Below are 23,979 nucleotides of genomic sequence, written 5' to 3' on the forward strand. Positions count from 1 at the left end.
CAGAAGATGCATGTGCGACAGTTGTTCAATCCTGCGAAAGTCATTATGAAAGCAACGTCGACCCCAGCTTCTTCAATTGTACGCCTTGAGAAAGACTCGCAGCGGAAAGAGTGCAGTTTTCTTCACCATCTCGTCGACGCCGTGGATGATAGCTCGATGACTTGACGTGCTGTCGTTGGCATTACTCTGATGCTCGACAGATGCTCTATGCTTTACCGATATCCGAGCATCATGGGTATGGGAGCAAGCAATCGCGTCATTTTGTCTGCCTTCAATTAGTCTTTGTCGTCTTGAAGATCGGGTTTTTCTCGTCTCAGGTCTCTTTGTTCTGGCCCCTTTGTGGGTTCGATAATGGCTCAGTAAAAGTAGAAACTCCTGTTGGTGAAGATTGGTTCCTCACAGGCGCACTGACGTTCTGGATTTTACAGAACGCCTTTCTTGATGCCGCATTCAGAAATGCGGAAGAGCACCAGTCAAAAGAAGCCTTGATGCTTTCCCCTCCATGCCAAGTTCCTACTCTGTACACAGATGAAGCGCATGCATCTGCCCTCGAGTCAACTCTTCTTCCTGTCCCTCTTCAATGGAGCCACTTACTTTCACCACCCGAAATGGCCATCTGAAATTTCCCGAATCCAGTGATGTAATGGCAACCAACAAGCGCCTTTGATCAATGAACGATGCCCCTTCAAAGAGAATTGAGAAGAAGTAGCATCTTGTAGACACGAGACGGATGTTGCTGATAGAAGCCGATTGAAAGGATGTGGCTGTTTAGGGACGTCAATCCACATCCGAGGTACAATTCGAATGCCCACAGAGCCGCTGTCACCAGGTCCTTGTAAGTTGTAGCGTCACTCTTCAACAGCTCACAATCACATTGCCGCTGGTATTTGGGCAGATTATTGAAGGAGAAAGGATTTACTATTTCTTATTTCAAAGTTGGAATGTTTACTCATATCCAACGGAGCAATAGTAGAAGGAGCAAGCTCTCAACCTCTTGCCCCGAGGCGAGGACGACGCCAGTCACCTGACGTAGCACGTGTTCCACCGCCGCTTTCCGAATGCAGTAAAACCACCAACAAAACTCCAAAGCTATCAGCAGATCAGCGCTGAAAATAGCCCGCCATCGCCGAAGCCGCAAGACGTAAAAAGCAGCAAACCGGCGGGAAATGGACTGAGGCCTGCATGAGACGCCATGCGCTCTGATAGTCGGCGATTATGCGGTCACCATTGATCTTGGCTCTTGCGCCGGAGCTTCAGCTGCTGTCCAGGCGGAGCATCCGAGCATCAGCGTCGGTGTCGGCCTCATTACCGGCTGCGGCATCACGAAGATGGCTTTCCACCAGCCCCGGCTTGAAAGCGCCCCGAAGCGCCAATTCGCCGCTCAGCGCCGTCTTCTTCCTCCAGAACCGACTGCTGGCCCGATCCAGCTGCCTTGACTCTGTCATTTCAAGGCGCAATTCGCGGGCAACCTCAACCTCAACCTCAACCTCGACCTCGACAACCCCGCCACCAAACGCTGCGTCGCAAACGCCTCAATCGCTCGAAGACCTGGCTCCCCACCGCCGACGACAGGCCCGCAAGCAAGCCCTTGCTCAATCATCCTCCTCCGAAGCTCCTCTACCTCCCGATGCCTCCTCTCTCCTCACCTCAGCCGCGGCGTCGCAGCCCAAAGATTCCCTCCGCCGAACGCTTTCCACCTTTCTGTCCCTCTCGAAGCCCCGCCTGACGGTCCTCGTCACCTTGTCGGCCATGGCACCGTACGCGCTGTATCCGGTTCCCGAAATGCTGACGCCGACAATGACCGAAACGCCTAGCCTGAGCCCATTGACGCTCTTTTTTCTGACGACGGGAACTGCGCTGTGCATTGCAAGCGCAAACACACTGAACATGCTCTACGAGCCTTCCACCGACGCCAAGATGTCGAGAACACGCAATCGGCCGTTGGTCCGGGGTCTGGTTTCGAACCGAGCGGCGGCAGTGTTTGCCATGCTTTGTGGAGTTGGTGGTGGTGCTGCCCTTTATTTCGGCGTCAACCCCACCGTTTCATTCTTGGGTCTTTCGAATATTGTTCTTTACGCTGGCATCTATACGCCTTTGAAAGCTGTCACTGCGTTCAATACTTGGGTGGGCGCAGTCGTTGGTGGAATCCCACCATTGATGGGCTGGGCTGCCGCAGCAGGCGAAGCTGCAACAAAGGACGGGTCATGGAGAGAGCTACTTTTGGCCAGTGATGGATCATCCATCGGTGGCTGGCTGCTCGGCGGTCTTCTCTTTGCATGGCAATTCCCTCACTTCATGGCTTTGAGCTGGCCCATCCGCGAGGAATACAAAGCCGCTGGCCTGCGCATGCTTGCATGGACAAACCCGGCTCGAAACGCGCGTGTCGCTTTGAGATACAGTCTCGTCTTCTTTCCCCTGTGCTTTGGTCTTTGTGCCGCTGGCGTGACGGACTGGTACTTTGCCGCAACCAGTCTGCCCATCAACCTCTGGCTGGCCCGTGAGGCCGTCCGCTTCTGGAAGTATGAAGGGCACAAAGGGAGCGCACGGGGCCTCTTTTGGGCCAGCGTTTGGCACCTGCCTGGCGTCATGATCCTCGCACTGCTGCACAAAAAGGGCATGTGGAGTCGAGCCTGGAGGAGTGTCTTTGGAGAAGACGAGGACGGAGAGTGGGAGGAGGAAGAACTGGATGAGATGGCGAGCATGTCCGCCCCGACGGCGGGCCAAGAAAGAGAGGCGACACAGTCAAGAGCGTGAAGTATCACCACACCTGTGTAGGAATAGTTTGTTATTTTCATGACTCTGTAAGAGTGAGAAGGGAGAATTTTGTATGTGTTCGATATAGTGCCTGAGTGGCGCAATGTACAGTAGAGCTTTCCGCACAGATGCTGTTTGTACAATTAGATAGATGGGCATTGGGTAGGACAAGTCCTTACGGATGACGAGCAGAAAAGTTCGAAGCAAAGCAAAAAAAGCAACATTTATAATTCCGTTCCTCCAGTTTCCTATGCATAAGATGCCTCTGTCACTATTATACATCCGTTGGAAGATCGCTTCCAGGTCCGTCCCCTTTTTCTTGGGTGCAAAGCAAAAAAAAACAATCTGTATATCCCGTCTTCGGATCTATCAGAATATCGAGAAAAAATAACAAGGATATCCGTCTCCGAGATCCCTTCTCTCTTTCTGTTTCTTCTTTCTTCCCCCAACTTCTTTCTTTTTCTGGGGATTCCGGGAGATAGGGGATTAGGAGGTGTCAAAGAAAACAGAACGCCATGTGAACACCAGTGCCTCAAATGCAGTAGGGAAAAACAAAGGCGCGATCAAACAATGGCCAGGTAAAAGGAATGGAAGCGTAGCTCATATATGGGTTTGAGGTGCTCTTTCGACACGAGATCGAAAAGGGGGAAGGGGAAAAGGGGGTAGTAGAGCGATAAGCAACCAAAAACAAGAACGCCATGATTAGAACGAGAGACTTGTCAAGAGAGACAGAGAGGGAGAGAGAGAGATTAGAATTTCCCCCCGTTGGGACGATGAACGAGAGACTCGATGCCCATGTCGGTCGACAGCCGCTGGCTATCCAAATAAGGGCTGCTGTCCTGACTCGTTCCGGTGGTGCCGCCGCGGGACACGTAGCCGTGGCTCATGCTGGCCGTGGAACTGACGCTCGACGAGTAGCCGTGGCCGCCGTAGTACGCGGGAGCCATGCCGTAGGAGTTCTGATGGTGCTGGGAGTGAGGGTGGAGGTGTGAATGAGAGTGAGGGGGCTGGAGATGCTGCTGGTGATGGTGATGTTGGCTCTGGTGCTGCTGCTGCTGCTGGTGGTAGCTGGCGGAGCTGGAAAAGGAGTGTGTGCCGGACGAGCTCGTCGCGGGGCTACTGTAGGATGCGTCTAACTCATCAACGGGGGTCAGGCCGATGCCGGAAATGCCGCTATCGTCGTCATACCCTGTGAGTGAAGCTCCCGTCTCGAGACGGTCACGGCGCGAAGCCGCGCGGGCGGCGCTCTGGAGGTTCTTGAGGCCGTTGGACATGCACTAGATAGTTGAAGAAACACTATGTTAGCATTGAACTTGTCATGCTCAGGGGGGCATCGAGAAAAAAAGGGGGAAAGTAAAGGCAAGGGAAAAGAAGGAAAGGGCTTACCTTTGCCTCAACAACGCTCCACTTCTCTCCGGTTCGAGCAGCCAGACCGCTCCAAATCTCCTTGCGCATGCTCATGTACTCTTTGGCCAGCGTCTGCATCTTGCGGGCGTCCCAGTCGTCGGCGCCCCTGCGCTCCATCAGCCGCTCGTGGCGCTTCCGGCAGGCGTTGGGCGTCTTGGACTGGAAGTACTGGTCCCTGATCTGGTTCCAGTTGAGGCCCTGCATGCGCGCCTGGAGCAGCTGCTGGTCGTCCTGCGGGTTCCAGGCGCCCGAGCTGGGCCGGTGCTGGGAGGCCGACGTCTGGACGGGGGGCATGGGCAGCGTGGGCGACGGGGCGCTGGTCGAGTACGGGCCGTACTGCTGCGGCTGCTGCTGATGAGGAGGGGGGGCGAGCGGCGGAGGAATCGGCATGGCGGAGGACGACGACGAGGATGAGGGCACGTCGTAATAGTTTCCCGGGAGCATGCGGGACGGGGCGTACATGGGAGACGGCGCCAGGCCGGTCTGGAGGCCACTGTAGCCCTGCTCGCTGGAGTTTCTGGTGTGTCTCGCCATCATCAAGGGGAAGTTTGGAGAGAGGGAGTTGTCGACTTTGGTTGGATTGATGAGAGCAGGAGAAAGAAACGAAGGAGAGAGGAAGAAGAGCAAAAGAAGAAAGTTGCCACAGGTGGAGAAAGCGTCTGCTGATATGGCCAAAGATGATGCAGAAGAGAAGAGTGACTTCCGTTGGGGATGAAGAAAGAAGGTTGTTTGCCGATGCTGATCGATGCTTGGATGAGGTGATACGAGACCGGCTCGGTAACCACTTGCCAAGTAATGAAACAAATTATTGATTAAGGTCGATATGACTGGCCGAGGGTCCTCGCGGTCCTGACCGGAATGGCCTGCAGTGCGGTCTGCCGTGAGGGTCTTGGTCCTTGTAAGAGGGGGGGGATCGAGTCGTCTGCAGGGGGGTTCGAAAACGTCCCCAAAGAATGATGATGACGGTAACGATCTCCACAAACTCGGTCGACGAGTTGAACAGTAAAAAGAGAGGTGTAGAGTTAAATAACACGCAAGAACAGAATATGCGAACAGCAATCGAGTTGCGAAGAAACAAGAATTCCGAAACAGGGTTGAGTGAAACTTGAGTAAAAGCAAAACAACACAGAGAGACAGGGACAAAAAAAGGAAACAAAAAAGAAAAAGATTTGAAAACAAGGGCTTCTGGGGAATCAAGGGAGAGCAAGAAGCAGGCTCCCGGAGGACATGGGCCTTGTTTTAAGGTCCTGCGATGCAGTCATCTCTGGGCCAGAGGAATTCGAAGAGAAGCGCAATGACCATACTACTTACTGACAGGCCCTCCACCCTCTTCCTCCTCCTCCCCCTTGTGGGCGGCTGTCGGGATGAAACAAGGGAAGATCTAAGCCCGATGGGACATGTGAAACGGAGCGCGTGTATCTGAAGAGCTCAGTCTGGCGAGAATGGCTCGCTGATATTGGTCGGGCACGCCCAGCAGTGCGCATTATGGGCCACGGGCGGCTAGACAGGGGCTCCCGTTTGGGCAAAGGCGGCTATCTCGTCTGGCAAGGCTGGCATATTGCTTGGGGCTGCTCTACGGATTAGGAAGAAATTGCTATGTACAGATGTCAGAGAGGATAACGTCTGGCGAGGGTTGGAAAAAAAGGGGGGCCCGCAGAGGAACAACGGCTCAGTCCGAGGAAGCGCGCTCGCTAGGTACCGTCTGTATGGCGGCTACGAGCGTTAAGATGGACAAACATAGCACAGACGCGGGACTGGCCCTTGAAAATGTTTCATTATTGTTCGCGTCGACGTAGTATCGAGAATGTTCGCTGCCTCGCAGAAGAGAAAAATGGCATGTCCACGATGTCACCTTCACCAGCAGACAAGGCTCAGGCGGCAACCCCCCTAACCCATAGCCTAGCCCAACAATGACATCAAAAAGAGCAAGAAAGACTCCATCTCCAATCTCCATATCCCTGGAAGAACCCACGCAATAGCGGCGCCAACAGGAAATGAGCGGGATCATTGCATTGCATTGCATGGAGTTCTTCTTCTTTGCGGCGGGAGGGATCACCACCGTGGGGGGGGAGAGAGAAGGGTTGAACCGCCCGGAAAGAGATGCACTCCTCCCCCAGGGCAAGGAACACCTTTTTTTGCATGGGTCACCCCGGTTTTTGCACATGGCAGACGCGTGCAGCTGCAGGGACTCTTGTTTCTTTTTGCCGCGCTGCCTTGCTGGAAGGGAACGATCCCGGCCTTTTGCGCGTTTTTGTATGTAAGTTCAAGGTTGTAGTATGTCTGGCGATGGAGGCGGGCAAGGGAGGCCAGAGTCGACATAACAGGTACGAAAGTCGAAGTACATGGGTTGCCGTTCCCTTTTCGTACTAGTGGTAGTCTTCTCCACAAGCGGGTGAAGCGCGATTGGTCCATTGAGCGGCTTCAAGCGCGCGTCTGGCGAAGGGCCAGCCGAGTCTAGTCCGCAAGCAGCTCTAGCGCAATCTATTTCTGGCCGCCCGCGGGGCCTCAAGAAGCGCCGCGCTAGGATCTTACCGCGCTGGTCTGATTGGCCCGGCCGCGGCGGCTGTTCCGCTTGTACCTTGTCGCCTAGACTCCCGCGTGACGGTACCTCGTCTGGCCGGGTCGCCGTGAGACCGTCTGGCGGCCGAGATTTGCATGAACATGCGGGCATCGATTCCCGTCAATAATGCATATGTCGATGATTCTCCAAGGCCGGCTGCGGGAGCCGACCATGGTGGGTTTGCGGGGGTTCTGAGGGTAGCAGTCATGACAGAGGGACGTTTCAAGCGTGATCTCGTGGGCAGAGAAGAAGCGCGTTTCATCTGATGCGTCTGTTGGGTCATGAACCAACAACTACAAAAGGCGCGTAACCCTGCTGTTGGTCGGTCCTTAGTTGGCTGTCTCTCTGTTCTGCATGTACATACTTTGTGCTGTAGAAGATGAATGCGTGTAATTATAGCATCCGCTCGAAGGTCGCATGCTCTTCTGATTTTCTAGGTCGCCTGAGCAACACGTCATTCATTCTATTTCGGGCGGATTTCATGTCTCAACGATGGCTTACCAAAGTGTTTCGAGGCGTTGCGTAACATTGCGAGGGCTGCGGCAAGGGAGGACTTGGGAGTGCGGGAATGGCATTTTCGGTGAAGGCTGTGGTGATGCGGCTCTCTTCCTGCTCTCTTCTGGGGCGGCAACGAGGAACACGTAGCTACGGCTGTGTCTTGCTCGCCCTGCGAAGGAGACTGGCTATTGGCCGTTGCTGTCAGCGCCCCAGTCAAATGTTCATCTCTGCCGACTCTTGCCATCAAATTGATTCACAATGTTGAGCCGCTCTGAAGCCACTTGCTGATGGTTCATCAGGGACTCGCACGTACCTCTCCTGCTGAGCATTGCCCGCTTGCCTACCCTGCAACGTACTCTGAAGTTCGTGTCTTCTATGAGCAGATCCTCCCTCGTAGCTTCAATGCCCATCAGGACGCTAAACGTTTGGAATCTTTAGAGTGATAGGTAAAGCGACAAAGGAGTGCTCGATTGCCCGGAGTCCAGGAAGCTGACGAGGTTAATTCATACCAATCAGCCCAGCGGCCTCCTTCGGTCCAGCAGCTGGAGTCGTTCGCGCTCAACGCCATGATCACCCATTCATCCTTCTGTACAGCAACAATTGATTCACAATGTCAGATCTGCTTCATATCGAGGTCGATTGGTAGCGAAATCTCCCATGCATCGACCTTTAGGCCTCCAAGGCCTTGTAAGTCTCAGTTCGGAGACTCGATAGTACTAGGTACTATTATCAAAGACCCCGATCAGCTCCACCCGTCAAATCGCCGCCACGCTGAGAGTGACAAGCCTCAACGGACCATCGCCGCAATGACGACAAACAAAGAACCAAATAAGGCGACGGAAACTCAACTGAAGGGCCATCGCAATCATCAAGGACGCAAGCCCGATATTCTCGTTCCCCCCCGCATGCACAATGACAGACCCAAGTCCACTGTCCAGTGGGCCCGCAGATCGAAACGGAAGGCTAGGCGAAGCCGTCAGCAAATCAACGGACTCAGCGCCCTTGACGCCCACACGGTATCTCGGCCTTGGCCAGATTGCGCAAGGCTCAACGATTAATCTAGATATCAATCCGTCTATCTCGGTATCTATCAGTAACAACTCGTGCATCTAGGATTCAGGCTATTAGTCACGAGAAATAGATCAGATTTCAGCTTCCTTGTACTAGACTACATGCTCCTCAAGACTGAAGCCCGCCCCAGCCCTTGTGCTCCTCTCGCCGGGTTTCCCGATCCCAGCATGGTCCGTAGCCCTGTCTATCAGAGTACCTTGTATGATCAATATCAGCAGAGAATGCCACAAGTGTAGATAAAGTCCACGGGCTTTTTCTGTACACGGGGGCGCAGCTTTCTGGTTCTGGATATTGACTCCGGTAGCTGAACTATAATGATGTCCGTTTAATCAACGTACATGTAGGTATAGACACTCGGCCGGGAAGAGGTGAAAATACCGGAGCCTTTCAACAAAGAGTCAGCCCCCGAAGCCACAACACCAAGAACACGACACCAAACTGATAACAGGCATAACCCAGCAAGACACTAACTGACACGCCGTCAACAGCGGGAAAAGGAGGGAAGTTTTCGTTCCAAGAAAGTCCCCTCCTAATCGTGCCGATCCATAATAACCCGGCTCTTCAAGAGAAGCAGCAGAGAAAAGAAGGGTTGAAGGCTCGAGGCTTTGGTACGAGAGCAGCAGAAATCTGGGGAAGTCCGGGGTAACCCTGGCTTAGCCGTATCTTAGCAAACCCCCCCGGTTCACGGGCATGGCGCCCTCAAGAAAGCGGAACGAGGATCCAGCGTTATCGGCGGCGCGCCCTATCACGACCCCGTCGTTATCATCTTTTCTCTCTTTCTCGACCGGGTCTTTTGCAGTTTCGGTACTCGGAGGAAGTCAGTTGTGGCAAGTGGTTGTGAGTTCTTTTTGTCTCTCTCTCTGCAACCCCCCCCTTTTCTTTCATCTAGGCTTCTTATAGCCTAGATTCCTCGGCGCGAGGTGTGCCACACGCACTGAAACTCGTCTGCGATCGGGGGTTTGATTTCGCTGATGAGACTGCTGAAAGAGATAAGCGTCCAGTCTGCAGGGGTTTGAAAGAGGAGGAGGAGGTTGCAGACCTGCGTTACGACGGCTATGCAATTGAGCTGTAGCGTGCATGTACTCTTTTCCAAGTCTATGGGCAAGGTGAGGAGGAGGCCGAGGCAGAGAGAGACGGGCCAGGCAGGGGGATATACTACCACATAAACTCCATGGCGTGCCCCGACCATCTGGACATCGGTGTTTCTTGTTCATCCTCCTCCTCCTATTGTGACATACGAACCTGCACAATCTTTTCTTTCTGGTTGATCGGTGTGATTTATATATTTTGAGGCACCTGCCGAGAACCTTGACTCTCACAAACTGGGAATGCTGTCTCGCTATATACTCATCCATCCGCAGTCTTCGCCTCGCACCACCACAAAGCGTTATCAAAAGGAGGTAGCAGGGACAAGAGACAAGAAAAAGCAACAACAACAAGAACCATCAAAATGGCAAGCGGCAGCAAGAAAGCCCCCAACATCACCAAGCTCATCGACAACCATGACGACCTCGACACCGTCGACCAAGCCACCCGCGACGCCGTCGACCTCGCCGCCCTCGGCCACTCCCAGGCGCTGACCCGCAAGTTCGACATCTGGAGCATGCTCGCCCTCGCCTTCTGCGTCCTGGGCACCTACTCGACCGAGGCCCAGGGCCTCTCCAGCGGGCTCACCAACGGCGGGCCCGTCGCCGTCCTCTGGGGGCTCGCCGTCGTCACCCTGTGCAACGTCTGCGTCGCCGTGTCCATGGGCGAGCTCTGCAGCAGCATGCCCACCGCGCTGGGCCAGGCCTTTTGGATCTCGCAGCTCAGCCAGACGCCCCTGGGCCGCTTCACGGCCTACATGTGCGCGTGGATCAACACCTTTGGCTGGTGGACGCTGACGGCGTCGCAGAACGCCTTCATGACCGAGTTCCTGCTCGGCATGAAGGTCATGTTCGACCCCGACTGGGACGGCGCCGGCAAGGGCTGGGTGCAGTTCCTCGTCTACGTCGGCATCACCGTCTTCTTCACGGCCATCAACCACGTCGGCTGCCGCAGCGATCGCTTCCTGCCCTGGTTCAACAACTTCGTCGGCGTTTGGTACGTCGGCCTGTTCTTCGTCATCGGCCTGGCGCTGCTCATCTCCGTCGGCGTCAAGGACGACCTCAAGTTCCAGTCGGCCAAGTTCGTCTTCGGCACCTGGATCAACCAGACCGGCTGGCCCGACGGCGTCACCTGGTTCATGGGGCTTGTCCAGGGCGCGTACGGGCTCACGGCCTTTGACTCCGTCATCCACATGGTCGAGGAGATCCCCGCGCCGCGCCGCAACGGGCCAAAGACCATGTACCTGTCCGTCATCTGCGGCGCCGTCTCCGGCTTCGTCTTCATGGTCATCTGTCTCTTCACCATCCAGAACCTCGACAACGTCCTGGATCCTCCCACGGGCTTGCCGTTTGTCGAACTGCTGCAGGAGACTGTCGGGCTCAATGGCGCCGCCACGCTGGTCGCCCTCTTCATCTTCAACGGAATGGGCCAGGGAGTCAGCGTCCTGACTTCTTCCTCCCGCCTGACGTGGAGTTTCGCCCGCGACGGCGGTATCCCCTTCGCCGCGTACTTCTCCTACGTCGATCCCACATGGCAGGTTCCCGGTCGGGCATTGTGGCTGCAGGCGTTCCTCATCAGCCTGGTGGGCGTCCTGTACCTCTTTGCAAACACGGTGCTCGAGGCCATTCTCAGTGTCAGCACCATCGCCTTGACCGTCTCCTACGCCATGCCCATCATCGTCCTCCTCATCGTCGGCCGTGACAAGCTGCCCCCGGGAGAGTTCCGCCTGGGACGGCTCGGCATGCCTCTCAATATCGTCTCCATCATTTACTGCGCCATCACATCCGTCTTCTTCCTCTTCCCTGGCAGCCCCAACCCGGCGCCGAGCGACATGAACTACGCCATTGCTGTTTTTGGCGTCATGCTTGTTGCTGCCGTTGCTTTTTGGTTCGTCAATGGCCGTGTTTCCTTTATGCAGTTGGATGATGAGCTGGTGGGCCAAGTCGTGCGCGAACTCTCGTACGATGAACCCAACCCTCAAGCGGTCACACCCAAGGATATGAAATAAGGAGCGTACCAGCCAGGCCTCGTGACGCGTTTTTTGATCTTCCGAAAAATGGATGAAAATGTAAGAATTGAGTCAATAATATAACCATGCCAGCAAGGCAAATGTTCATAAAGGCAGCCTGTCACCCTGCATCTAAGGTATCGAGCGTATAAAACCCAAGCTGTAACAACCACCACTCTAATTGCTGTCGTAAAGCGTATAAGCAAAATCACAAACCAAGTCTAGCATTGAATGCAGCACTCCCTCCTCAGCCCAGAAATGACCCGCCGACGGAATCTCATGTCCGCGAAACTGAGATGCTGGCTGCGAACTGAGTCGTGCCACCCAAGCACGCAGCTTGCCCACGGGAACAAATATGTCGCAATCTCCAAAGACGGCTAATGTAGGGCTCTGCACGAGCTTGGCCTCGGCACCGGTGTCTTGTTGAGGAGGCCTTCGCCTTGTGAGTACCGACGGCATCAGGGACATGGTGGCCAGGTGCGTAACCAGGCCCTGTAGCGGAGAGACGAGCAAGTACGCTGGCCGGGGCATCATGAAGCCATTGATGGGTGAGAGCCTGCCGTTTGCCGGGACCAGAAGCCCGGGGCTCGCTGAGCTTCTTGGGCTGTCGGCGGTCTGGTGCTGGCTCTGAGCTTCCCGCAGGGCGTGCCTCTGCTTCTCCGCCCAACCCTCAGCCCGCAGTCGTATTTGGGCGGCATGAGATCCGCTGTCCGGAGAAGAAAAAGGCTCTAAAAGCTCGTTGAGAGGCGGCAATTGCGTTGTGACCATGGCTCCGTAAGAGTAGCCCGCCATCAATAGGACAGAAGGGTGCTGGCTCCATGCAGTCAACCGCGTCTCGTCAATGTCAGCAGACGACACCAGACGATGGACGTAATGCGCCATGAAGCCGACGAAGCTGATGTAGTCGTCGCGCTCCGGCCTCGCCGTCCATGATGTTCTCCCCCCAGATTGCCCAGCACCTCTGCACCCGTTTTGATGCGCATCATTAGCTGACATGTTACTCGATTTCCGTTCTCATGCCAGAATCCGCCCACACAAGGCACAACGCACCTGAAATTGAACGTCCCCAGCAGATATCCCTTGTGCAGCAGCTGAGCCGCCACAATGTCCACTATTCCATCGTCAAAACTCCCGCCCAACGGAGCGTACGGATGCGCAAAGACAGCCGCGTGTTGCTTCCAAGGCTCGGGCTGCGAGGTGCGCGAAAACGAGGCTGGGTGATAGATGCGGCACTCGAGGGGCGTGCCGTCGTGGATGCTGGGGATGGTTAGCGTGAAGGATGGCTGGGGCAGCATCTTCTTCTTTTTCGCATTTTGATGCCGACGATGGAGGATTTCAAATGCTATTGTCAATAATGGCCTCCACTGTCGGTCGGCGTGGTGGAGATGGATGTTTTTGGTTGCTCAAGAGACTGGGGGAGCTCCAATTAATCATCCGGGGAAGCTTCCATTCGCTCTATTTAGGGAGTAGCTTCGCTGTCACGTCACTTTCACTCAGCAGTGATGAAATTATAAAATGAGGCAAACACAAACAATTGAGAAGTGAGAGGGAAGAAAACCACGGGTATCTTTCTAAATTATATAACCAAACCAAATCTAGACAAACTTGCTACTGATGTTTCTTGCTTCTAGCATCCAGCGCCTTCTGCTTCGCCTCCTTGACGAGCTTCTTGATCTCGTTGATGAGCCCCAGTATCAGCGGCACAAACACCGGCCCAAGCAACGGCAGGTAGACGGCAATCTTGTGCTCGTCTGGGAAATACAGCTGTCCCACCATGCTCTTCTCAAAGAAAGCCCTCTCTGCCTCTTCCTCGGCAATCCTCGCGTGCATCAGTCCTTCAGGCCCGCCAAGGTCGGCGCAAGCCAGCTCCAGGTGATGCATCGTCTTGGAAACGCCGTCTGCGACACTCCGAGGGATCGAGATGGAGGGCAGTGCAAGAGACAGTCTCGCAAGCGATCCCAGAGTAGACGACGCACGGAGCAACAGGTCAGTAGATCGGATGCGACCCAGGGTAGAGAGTCGCAAAGGTAGAGAACCAGACTGAGGAGTGCCCAGCAGGGACAGCAAGTGGCCGCCGAAAGTAAGCATGGGCTGCTTCAGCTCCTCAACCGATACGTGGCTGGCCATGTCCGGGTGGGAAAGCAGGTACACGGTGCCCCATTGCGGTATCATCCAAGACTGAGACGTCTCCGTCTCGGCATCCAGCGCCACCGTCTGGTTTCCAACGTAGATGACAAAGTTGACCGTTGGCGCCTTGCCAATAGATGGCGACAGCGGCCACTCAGCAGCATTGATAAACGACGAAAGATGTTCCTTGCTAAGCACCTGAGACTGCACGCCTGGGACGGCGTACAGCTGAACTTGGGTGTCAATCGTGAAGTTGTGGATGGGGCGCAAGACTTCCAGCATAGGCCTGATGTATTCGTCCAACGCGGCCTCGATATCCCACGTATTAGGCACACCATTGGCCGTGAAGAGCGAAAAAGTGAGATGATATGTCGGAGCGTATCGCAGGGATCGGGTCGTTCGCTTCGAGAGAGCCTCAGCAGCCTCGGCGCTTAGGCCTTGGGGGCGCACGCCGGTGGACATGGACGACGTAGAGAGAAGGTATGATATGATGGCCTGTTCCTCAGCAAAGGTGGCCCGAAGCTCGTTGGTGATGTAGGATGCAAGGGGGGATGATGGCGACGTGAGAGACGGGACGTAGTTGGGAGGGTAGGTGATGTCGAGAACGGCGGACTCTTGGTTGAGCGACGCCGAAGTGCTCGTGCCCGGTTGGAGGCGAATCGTCAGGGCTGTTCGGAAGTCGTCTTTAGGGAGAGGCGCATTGCGCGGCGCCAGTTGCAGGCGCAGATGGTGGCCGGAGAAGTCGTTGAGATCGTCCAATGCATGCTGCGTCAGTCGGATAAGATTGTGCGCCTCCTGCTCCTGGAGGGCGTCCGCCTGTATCGAGATCTGGAGGGGAAAGACGGGTCGACAGGCCTATGAACCACACAGCGTCAGCGGAGAGCGACAGAGCATCGCGTGACGGGCCGGAAATTGAATTTCATTCATACCTTGCCGTCAGCCCATTTCAGCATGCTGTCCAGAGGCAGCTCGGCGCGGTAGATGGCCGTCGTCTTCCACCAGATGGGCACCCCGAGCAGAAGCACCACCAGCCAGAAGGACAACACGACATATGACCGCTGTCTGACTGCCGACGGCTTCTCGGGAGGAGGCAACGTAGGCGCTGGAGAGGCAGAGTCAACAGGCGCAGAACTGCCTGATGCCAGCGGCTGCTCTGCTTCCCCGGACGCCATGATTGCGGAGCGACGTGGATCAGTGCCGTCAACGTGAATTGGAGGTTTGTGACGATACTGTCTGTCTCTACCTTGTCCAGCCAATCTGGGCGAAGTGGCATGAATTCAGGTACAGGCTCCATCGACTACCGCGCAGTCACGTGAAGGCCGCTCGCTGCTGCCACAGGCATGTGCCTTCCTTGATTCCCTGCGATGACGGAACCACCAGATGAACTTGCTCTCCTTCACATCACCAGATTCTACGTATTTCATTCTGATTGCTTCGTCTCTTACTTCCACAGTCACTCTGCTCAAAATGCCGCTTGGATTGAAAGAACAGGTGCTAATTATCAAAATCGACACTATCTCTACTTGCTGCTAGTACTACTAACAGCCGCTGCGAGATGTCTGCAAGCCACATTCGACGCCATGCTCCAGATCAAGCAACTGCTTGGAGCCGACGTGAAATCCAATCAGAAACAACGAAACATCCGATATAACGCCAATCCGATCCAAGATCATTCATGTACCTCATATTATCATTCACAGCGTCATCATGAAAGCAGGCAACATAAGCCCAAGGCCTACAGCTGCCCACTTCAACGGGATGTAGCTCGTCTTTACCATGGTATCAGCATGCACCCAATCAACGTCAGAGGACTTGATGCCTTGACTCACCTCTACAGCTCGAGCGGCAGCCGAGCTGCTTGTCGTGGTCGTCGCGGCTGCGCTGCGAGTTGCACTTGATCCCGCTGGAGTCTGGTCGCTCGAATCCGTGGTTCCAGCCGCCGTCGAGCCCGTCTCGGTTGGAGTCGCCGTGCCAGCTGCTGTTGTTTCCGGAGAAACGTTGTCGGTAGCAGTAAAACTCGCCGAATCAGTCGGGACGGGGCCGGCTGTCACAGAACCGGTTGTGGCCGCAGCACCAGCAAACTTTGTACACAGGCCAACTACTTCCGAATTCCTCTGCAAGGCTCTCCAGATGGTCGGATGGGCACTCTCTCCCGTACTGACGCAGGTGGCCACCGCATTGTCCCACGTGTCTGGAGCATAATTGTTGTCGCTGTCGTAGCAAAGACAGCTGGCCTGTTGCTCGAAAGTTGCCGTATCAAACCCGGAGTTGGCATTCTCACACTCGGTCACGAATCGCTCAACGGAAAGACAAGCATCGCCGAAGACGCCGTATCCCTGCTGCTGCTGAAAATTGGCCATGCATTGTGCTACATCGCCAACCGTGCTTTGCGAACAGCACTCTGCAGGTACGCCGGTAAAGTCCGCTGTGCAAGAGCCAAAGCCATATGGCTCTCCCTGGCAAAAGTTCTTTACACACGCTGATGGATGGGTTAGCAGACCGGCCCTGGCTTGGTTACACCATCCACTGAGGTGACGACTCACTCGATGCAAGCGAAGGACTAGAGAAATCGCATTTCTTCAGGACAAAAGTACAGGTTGTGAACTTGTTCTGAGCCGCCATCGTGCCTTGACTGAAGCTTTGCCTTGATTCAGCGCCTTTGACTTGATCTTCCCGTCAGCCATCTCCAGCGCCAAGATTGTGGCTTTTTAAAGTGTTACTCTGACAGCCAACAGATCTCTTGGTGATTGATGGCCAAACTCTTGCAGTCTAAATGTTCAGCTGGCACAATAGCGTGCAAATAATGCGGCGATAATGGCTGGCGCAGACGAGACTATTGAGACAACTAGCCTGAGATTGGTGCCGATCTCCTGAAAACGGCAATTTCGTGCCGCCTACTCCCTCATACTGCTTGGTCAATTGGTATAGCATCAATTGGATTGGCACTTGGGGCCTTAAGCAAAGGCTCTTCCCGCGCGGGAGACTGGCTGTGGCGAAGCTCAAATGAAGCGACAACCGACTACCAGGCTCCGCGCTTGGTAAATGGCGTTGAGATACCCTGTGAGCTGAGCCTCGGCCAGTCGATAATATGAACTCGAAGGGTATATTTCCAATCATGTCGACTTCGAGCAGTGGCGAAGTCCAAGGCGAGGTCATTCTCTGTCAGATTTTTCAGGGATAGGCTGTGATGTGAGGCTTGAGCTGAGATGTGATATGCGAGCAAAAAGGTACGTGGGCGTGGCAGGCTTCGGTATAGAACGATGACGACTTTCCCAAAGCAACAATAGGGTGTTTGCATGTCTTATCACGCAAACCTCGCCCAAGGGCCTACAGTATCTACCAGTTTCTGCAGACCATATCGGCCGTGGCCCTGACGACGTATCAGCAATATGAGGGACGATTGCTCGTCAGATGCTTTTCCTGTCATGCCAGTCTGTGAACTGGTAAATTCCATCTGGGGCTGACCACACTACGATAATACTAAGGATCGCGACTACAGCTTGTGCTTAACTGCGTGTTTATTTAACTGACCACGCCATGACTTGGGCAACCTCCATCACGTGTATCAGCTACTTCGACAAAAGAAAAGCCGTCGCATCGACAATGAATCAAGCTCCCAATATCTGCAGCATATGCACAAGTGGGAACAGATCGGGCCTCCACGGCCACGACCTCATCTGTCCTGCAGGATCTCATCTTGCAGACCATTGCCTCCATTCTCACATTGCTCTCACAGGGCCCGGATCAGTAAGGCTCATTCATGTCGAGGGCACTCGAGCTAACAGATACTTTGAGATGCAAAAGTCAGAGGTTGCCGTGGACTCCAGTCCAATATTGAAGGATTTCCATACTCGTGGGACGTACAAACTCCGTCATGCCCAGAGCAATGGCGCTACGCTGCGTATCACACACAACTGCATGACTACCCTGCACCGGCTGAGGAGCATGGGCGATCTCACTTTGTGGATAGATGGAACCTGCATCGATCAGTCATGCACAGCCGAGCGCAGCGCTCAGGTCGCACTCATGCGAGACATATATTTGCAAGCCGCAGAGGTGGTTGTGCGGCTGGCTTGGGGAAGAAGACTGGGCGAGCAAAAGGGCTACTGGTGGCTTCGAAGACAATTGCGCTTAGTGCATCGACGAGGAGCGCACGCGGAGATGTCTCCCAGTCTTGATGGGCTTGCAGGTGAAGAAGGACTCCGATGACCCGATTGGCCCTCTGTTCTAGCAGACCTGGTCCTCTCGCAGTTGGACGATACAGGACGTGACTCTGCCATGATAAGAGCTGGTACGAAGTCCCTCTGGCAGTTGTTCACTGCCATGGATATACTTGACGATTGCGCTGGGATGCTGAGAGCATCAGACCACAGCTGGGGTGACTGGCACTCAGCCATGCTATTACAGGCCCGTCTAAGTGGTCTACTGACTTGGAGAACGGCCGGACTGCAGTCAATAAGGGTAGCCAGTTGGAGATTTGCTCTACGGCATGGAAAGAAGTGCACAGATCCAAAGGGCCGAATCTTTGCGCTTTTTAGAATATATTCAGCAGCTGGATATCGTTGTTTCTTTTCCAGATCCTTTGGAGTTGCTGAGCCGAATCTACGCAACCGCCACGGTGGCATGTTTCACAAGCGATTCTTGCATGGGGTTCCTCTCTCACCTACCCCCAGAGAAGAGGCGAGCAGGGTTATCCTCGCGGGCGATAGACGGGGGTGTTGCCTCTCGGATTGCAGCCGATCAGCGTGTTACCGTCAGAGAGGAACCGTTCACTGCAAGTCGAATGTCGAGTCCGGGCGTGCAGTTCCCAGAGGCTGCGCTTCGGATTGAGGTACAATGATCCGTCGACCGAGTACGACAGGTCGGACAACCGCTGTCGGTGGAGAGCACCAATACTCGGCGATGGACGAGGCTTGCATGAACCGGCACTGCGATGCAAGCGAACGATGAGTGGAACCTCCACAGTGCTGCCGAGAATATCTATGCAGCTTGGAAGTCTTAGCCGCCTGGGTTGATCTCGCATCTCCTGGTGTCAAATGAAGAGGACAGTCCAGGCACCTGGTACGACTTGCGTGACACTCCGGAAGTATCACAGATCTGATGGAATAACAGATGAACTCTTGGATCTCAAGTCATCGTTCTGGACTCAGTGGAAGCTATCAAGACACACCTATTCTGGAGGTCGAAACAGACACTTACACCTTCAGGATCATCTAAGGTAGCACTGCAGAAGTTTCCAGCGCTCCCCAAGAATGCTGGATCAAGGTTTCAGCTCAAAATCATGGCCACGTGCTGGAAGAATGTCTTATCGTCACGAGGATAACGCGATTGGGCTTGTTCCAGATATAGCAGAGGCCGAAGACGTGGTTGCTCACGTCTCAGGCCTGCACTGCCAGCGATCTTCAAGCCAACCCGCCAGGGATCCTTTCCCTATGTGTGCTACGCATACATCTCGGCCAAGTCGGCCTTATAAGCGGCGAGAAATGAATGAAGATGCCGCAATGGTATTATGGTTGACATGACCAACAGTCTTCTGGTGCTCTATCAGTGCCACAAAGCACAGCATCTGGATATGCAACGCAGCATTGTCTACCTATCGATGGCTCATACTCTGCAGACTTCGCATGCTACACTGATTATCTCTCGATTACATCCCTCGGACGGGGGCTTGAACACGCTGATAGATCACATTGTACGGAGTAACATCGAGTGACACCGGACTGCGACGTCGGAACTCAATTACCCTTGCCGAGGAGTGTCTCAACACAGCTCCGAACACTGTGCGGACGGCAACTGAGGCTCATCCAGATCCCATTTGCACGATGATTAAGATGATTGACAGACACTGGCTGTCGGCCCTACAACTGTGCAGGTGCTGATTCAGAGCAATTGTCGGGCATTGGGTCGTAGAGTGAATTATATGGAGATTGAGCGCACACTGTCTTCCCTTGTGGATGGCCAATGGTACCGCTACCTTTTGCTTGCCTGCCCGGTACCGGGCATGGGCATGATATTATGAGCCGAACGATACTTGCGATACCCTGTTCTGCAGAGGCTGTCAGCGGAATACGACGGCAAAGGCGGAATACGGCAATATATTGGATATGAAGTGCCTACGACGTCGATTCAGGAAATCGCTGATCTTTCAATTCAAGATAGCCCCGAATTCGAATTTGAAGGGAAAAGAAAAGAACAGAAAAGGAGACGAACAAGAAACCATCTGGAAGCACAAGACAAGCCAGGATACCAGGCATGGCGTAAGCAACCACGCGAAATCTCATTGCACAGCATGTGAAGCTTCATATCCAAATTGGCAAAAAGGACATGCAGCATGATAGCCCCAAAGGATCAGGAACGCACTGTACGAGTTATCGATCAGGCTCTAATGGTACTTGCGATGGCAATCTGCACATCAAGCAAGCCACAGCCACACACGCACACACACGGAATTGTCAGCCATCGCCGTTGCTCGATGGATCCGGCCTGGCGCTTCAAACGTCTTTCAACGCCAACCAGAGTCCGTCAGCCAGACATGATCCAGCACCAGCATCGTCCCTTCGCTTGGCCTTGGGCCCGCAGCGTTCAGTAATTCCGCTCTCCAGCTGGACCCTTGTACGATCCACTGCGGACGAACCCCGCACAGACAGTCTCCAGAATAGGGAGCTCGAAAGGAGCCGAGGCATCTCTTCGTCAGGCTACCAAAGGGGAGAGGAGAAACAGCGCGGATCTGGATCAGTTTGAGATGATGAGATGATGATGTGCGTGCTTCCCCGCGCTTCAGCCGCTTCAGGGGAGGGGAGCGGATTTGACGGGCCAGTCCGCGGGCGGAGGCTCGGGGTGTTGTAACCGGTCCGGACTGCTGCTCTGTCGAGGCAAGGGGGCAGCAGCATGGAAGCGAATGCGGATGATTCCAAAGTATGTCAGGATCATAAGTGTTCTTGTTGGCAGATCTGCTTCCAGTACCCCAGATTGCTGACTGAACAGCTGTGAATATGAACGATCGGATGAGCACAAAAGCCAAAGCATGGAGATGGTGTTTGTCGGAGATGATGCCGCTTCCATCACCAATTCCAGCACTTACACCCATGGCCAACACCGAATCACGGACAAGACATGGAAACAAGTCGTCAACTCTCTCGCAAGCCTAACCACGCTTCCCCCTCCCCGACCTGGTCCCCACGGAGACCCTAACCAAAGGCCGGTCCCTTTCGTGCACGCATGCTACAAGTACGCATGCAATATGCATGACGCCGTTTCCACCGCCGCCTGTCCGCCCTTGCTGTGGCCAACACAAAAGAAGGGCAGGGCAAGGCTTGAGTAGAAATAACAGTCACCTTGGGGCTTCCCTCTTGACTCAGGGTTTCACTTTAGCTCCTTCCTCCTTTCTTCTTCCCTTTTGCCTCTGTGTGGGCTTGGTCTTGTCTTGGTTTTGTTGTTGCTCAGTTTTGAGGCGTGGCATTCTGCGTGCTTTGTATTTGCAAAGTCACATTTATTTTCTGCGTTTCTGCGTCTGCATGCGTATTGTTGCGTTACCTGAGTCGCCCATATCCGCGAGGTACATTCGTCTACATCGACTTTCGACCTCCAACAGCCCAACACAAAAAGGGAAGAAAAAAGTGTGAAGAGGTCGTCAGGGAGGCCATATTGCCTGAATGCCGAGGCTCCTCCTCAACCACACCCCCAACCGGCGGTTGTCCATTCTTGGATGGGCATCATGAGATCTAATTCGTCTAATGAATAATAGAGTCGCAGAGAAAAAAAATTAGGGTCACTCTCTAGGGGATACTAAGGAATAAACTGAGGGGGAGTTGACCTGGGTGCTTTCATCCGGGGGAGAGGACCAACAGCAGTCTCATGCTGAATTCCATCTCACTCTATCTTCAGCAGGAAAAAAGAGGTGATTTTGAAAAATTTCAAGCAATGCCAGGTAAGGGATTCTTATCGATTCTATCACACAATACTTCATCCCATGAAAACAGAGGAATCAACTGATACCATGCCAGTCCCGCTCCCCGTCCTCATCCCCGCGGCGGCCGCCTCTCTGGCCTATCTCAACGCCAAAAGCAGCTTCTGGTACGACGCAGCGCTCATCAAAAGCGTCGTCAAGGCGTCTCTCCGCGTGCGGCACGGCCTCAAAACTGACACAATCAACCTCTTCTACGCCCTGGAGTCAGCAGCCCTGAGCCGCCGCCTCGCCAACAAGCCGTTTCTCATCTTCGAGGGCAGGACGCACACCTATGCCCAGACTTACGACAGGGTCCTCCGGTATGGCCACTGGATGAGGAAGAGGTTCGGCGTGAAGCCGCAGGAGATTGTGGCGATGGACTTTGAGAACTCGGACACCTTCATCTTTGTGTGGTTTGCGTTGTGGTCGATTGGTGCGAAGCCGGCCTTTATCAACTACAATCTTACTGGGAAGCCCCTGGCTCACTGCATCGAGGCGGCGACCACGAGGCTCTGTCTCATCGATCCTGCTGTAGCCCCAAATTTCGAGGATGAGAGCGTGAGGCAGAGTCTGCCCAATGTCGAGTTCATCGTCTTCACGCCCGAGGTAGAGGCCGAAGCCCTGGAGACAGCTCCGGAGCGGGCCTTTAATACAGATCGGTCGGACGGCACCATGGCCAGCATGGGGATGCTCATCTACACCTCGGGCACGACTGGCTTGCCTAAGCCAGCTGTCGTCTCATGGGCGAAGTGCATATATGGAGGGATCATGGCCGCAACGCTGCTGAACCGTGGCGACAGCGACATCATGTACACTGTAAGCCCCCCCGCCTCCCCCCTTTTCTCCTTCCATCTTTCCCCGTCAACTGGCCCAGATGTCCACACAAGGAAACATGCCTGGCTAACATTCGCCCAGTGCATGCCTTTATACCACTCCTCCGCCGCGCTCCTCTCCGTCTGCGCAACTCTGTTGTCGGGCTCGACCCAGGCGCTGGGCCGCAAGTTCTCGACGAAGCGCTTCTGGGACGAGTGCCGCGCCTCCAAGGCCACGTCGATCCAGTACGTCGGCGAGACGCTGCGGTACCTGTTGGCGGCGCCACCGCAGCTGGACCCTGTCACCGGCGAGAACCTCGACCGCAAGCACAGCGTGCGCATGGCCTTTGGCAACGGCCTCCGCCCTGACATCTGGGATCGCGTCAAGGAGCGGTTCGGCATCGAGACCATTGCCGAGTTCTACGCCGCCACCGAGTCGCCCGGCGCCGCGTGGAACGTGTCCAGCAACGACTTCGCCCGCGGCGCCATCGGCCGCTCTGGCTGGCTGCACTCGCTGCTGACGGGCAGCTCGTCGGCCCTGGTCGAGGTGGACTGGGCCACGGACTCGCCGTGGCGCGACCCTGTCACGGGCTTCTGCCGGCGCGTCAAGCCCGGCCAGCCCGGCGAGATGCTGTACCGCCTGCCGCCCGACGACATCGGCCAGCGCTTCCAGGGCTACTTGAACAACCCGGGCGCCTCAGACGCCAAGATCCTGCGCGGCGTCTTCCGCCCCGGCGACGCCTGGTTCCGGTCCGGCGACGTGCTGCGCCGCGACGCCGCCGGGCTGACCTTCTTCAGCGACCGCATCGGCGACACGTTCCGCTGGAAGTCGGAGAACGTGTCGACCGCCGAGGTCAGCCAGGCCGTGGGGCTGCACCCGGCCGTCCGCGAGGCCAACGTCTACGGGGTCGAGCTCCCGCACCACGACGGCCGCGCGGGCTGCGCCGCTGTCTGTCTCGATCCGCCCGTTCCCGACGAGGCCACGCTGCGCAGCCTGGCTGCCCATGTGAGGGCTTCGCTGCCGCGGTACGCTCGCCCCTTGTTCTTGCGGCTTGTAAGGGACGTCGGTGTGGGGAGTCAGACGACGGGGACGAACAAGCAGCAGAAGCAGAGTCTGCGGGCTGCGGGGGTGAGACCGAGGATGAAGTCTTCTGGAGAAGGTGGTTATGAAGGGGAGACTGAGACTGATGTATACTGGCTGAGGGGCGATTCGTATGTTCCGTTTAGAGAGAAGGAGTGGAGGGAACTTGAGGGTGGGAGGGTGAAGCTATAGTGGCATGTTGCGTTTATCAATTCAGCGGTGTTAGAGGCTCTTTGCCTTACTTGCTTTGCTGTTACTTTTCTTTCAATGTGGTTTGTTTAGTATTGTTAATGTAGCATATATAACTTCACGGTGTACTTCTAATGCTAGAACGGAGAGACAACATTCTCTACTAGAATATCAAGTATCATATCTCTATCTCAGTCTCTTTTTACTAGGTGAAATAAATATCAATAGGTAGCCCTCTTCCACTCTGTTATAGTATGAACACATTTTCTGCCAATAATGCTTCATAACCTCATTCATGTATATATATATGCCCTAGACATGCCTTCCGAATCTTAATCAAAACAGAAAAATTAACAACAAGCGTAGTATAAACAAGCCGCGTTTCCTCCGTCAAAGAAGACTATATATATCTACATAAGATGATTACAAATCGCTCATGAT

At 54.7% G+C, this 23,979-nt stretch overlaps 7 protein-coding genes across 7 annotated transcripts; 3 read left to right on the top strand and 4 right to left on the bottom strand.

Moving 5' to 3' along the window:
* Window positions 1-758: 758 nt before the first annotated feature.
* Window positions 759-2,754, top strand: BBK36DRAFT_1202903 (mitochondria protoheme IX farnesyltransferase; the record flags this gene model as incomplete). Its single annotated transcript, XM_024897240.1, has 2 exons — window positions 759-835; window positions 1,329-2,754. The coding sequence occupies 2 exons, from the start codon at window positions 759-761 to the stop codon at window positions 2,752-2,754; spliced, it is 1,503 nt and encodes a 500-aa protein (XP_024749161.1).
* A 749-nt stretch (window positions 2,755-3,503) lies between these two features.
* BBK36DRAFT_1141776 (hypothetical protein) lies at window positions 3,504-4,695 on the bottom strand (the record flags this gene model as incomplete). The annotated part of the gene is made up of 2 exons (XM_024893478.1): window positions 3,504-4,031; window positions 4,141-4,695. 2 exons carry the CDS (start codon window positions 4,693-4,695, stop codon window positions 3,504-3,506), a joined length of 1,083 nt encoding a protein of 360 aa, XP_024749162.1.
* Window positions 4,696-9,740: 5,045 nt separating this feature from the next.
* BBK36DRAFT_1159968 (amino acid transporter-like protein) lies at window positions 9,741-11,384 on the top strand (the record flags this gene model as incomplete). Its single annotated transcript, XM_024894252.1, has 1 exon — window positions 9,741-11,384. The coding sequence occupies one exon, from the start codon at window positions 9,741-9,743 to the stop codon at window positions 11,382-11,384; it is 1,644 nt and encodes a 547-aa protein (XP_024749163.1).
* Window positions 11,385-11,561: 177 nt separating this feature from the next.
* Window positions 11,562-12,679, bottom strand: BBK36DRAFT_1120212 (hypothetical protein; the record flags this gene model as incomplete). Its single annotated transcript, XM_024890674.1, has 2 exons — window positions 11,562-12,345; window positions 12,435-12,679. 2 exons carry the CDS (start codon window positions 12,677-12,679, stop codon window positions 11,562-11,564), a joined length of 1,029 nt encoding a protein of 342 aa, XP_024749164.1.
* A 281-nt stretch (window positions 12,680-12,960) lies between these two features.
* Window positions 12,961-14,683, bottom strand: BBK36DRAFT_1135572 (hypothetical protein; the record flags this gene model as incomplete). The annotated part of the gene is made up of 2 exons (XM_024892691.1): window positions 12,961-14,366; window positions 14,441-14,683. The coding sequence occupies 2 exons, from the start codon at window positions 14,681-14,683 to the stop codon at window positions 12,993-12,995; spliced, it is 1,617 nt and encodes a 538-aa protein (XP_024749165.1). The 3' UTR covers window positions 12,961-12,992.
* Window positions 14,684-15,205: 522 nt separating this feature from the next.
* Window positions 15,206-16,144, bottom strand: BBK36DRAFT_1202919 (hypothetical protein; the record flags this gene model as incomplete). Its single annotated transcript, XM_024897241.1, has 3 exons — window positions 16,055-16,144; window positions 15,341-15,990; window positions 15,206-15,280 (listed from the first exon to the last, which is right to left on the bottom strand). The coding sequence occupies exons 1-3, from the start codon at window positions 16,131-16,133 to the stop codon at window positions 15,206-15,208; spliced, it is 804 nt and encodes a 267-aa protein (XP_024749166.1). The 5' UTR covers window positions 16,134-16,144.
* Window positions 16,145-21,507: 5,363 nt separating this feature from the next.
* BBK36DRAFT_1159972 (acetyl-CoA synthetase-like protein) lies at window positions 21,508-23,541 on the top strand (the record flags this gene model as incomplete). The annotated part of the gene is made up of 2 exons (XM_024894253.1): window positions 21,508-22,272; window positions 22,372-23,541. 2 exons carry the CDS (start codon window positions 21,508-21,510, stop codon window positions 23,539-23,541), a joined length of 1,935 nt encoding a protein of 644 aa, XP_024749167.1.
* Between the last annotated feature and the right edge of the window lie 438 nt (window positions 23,542-23,979).

The sequence above is a fragment of the Trichoderma citrinoviride genome, assembly GCF_003025115.1.
Source record: "Trichoderma citrinoviride strain TUCIM 6016 unplaced genomic scaffold BBK36scaffold_8, whole genome shotgun sequence".
In the NCBI taxonomy this organism is placed as follows: domain Eukaryota; kingdom Fungi; phylum Ascomycota; class Sordariomycetes; order Hypocreales; family Hypocreaceae; genus Trichoderma; species Trichoderma citrinoviride.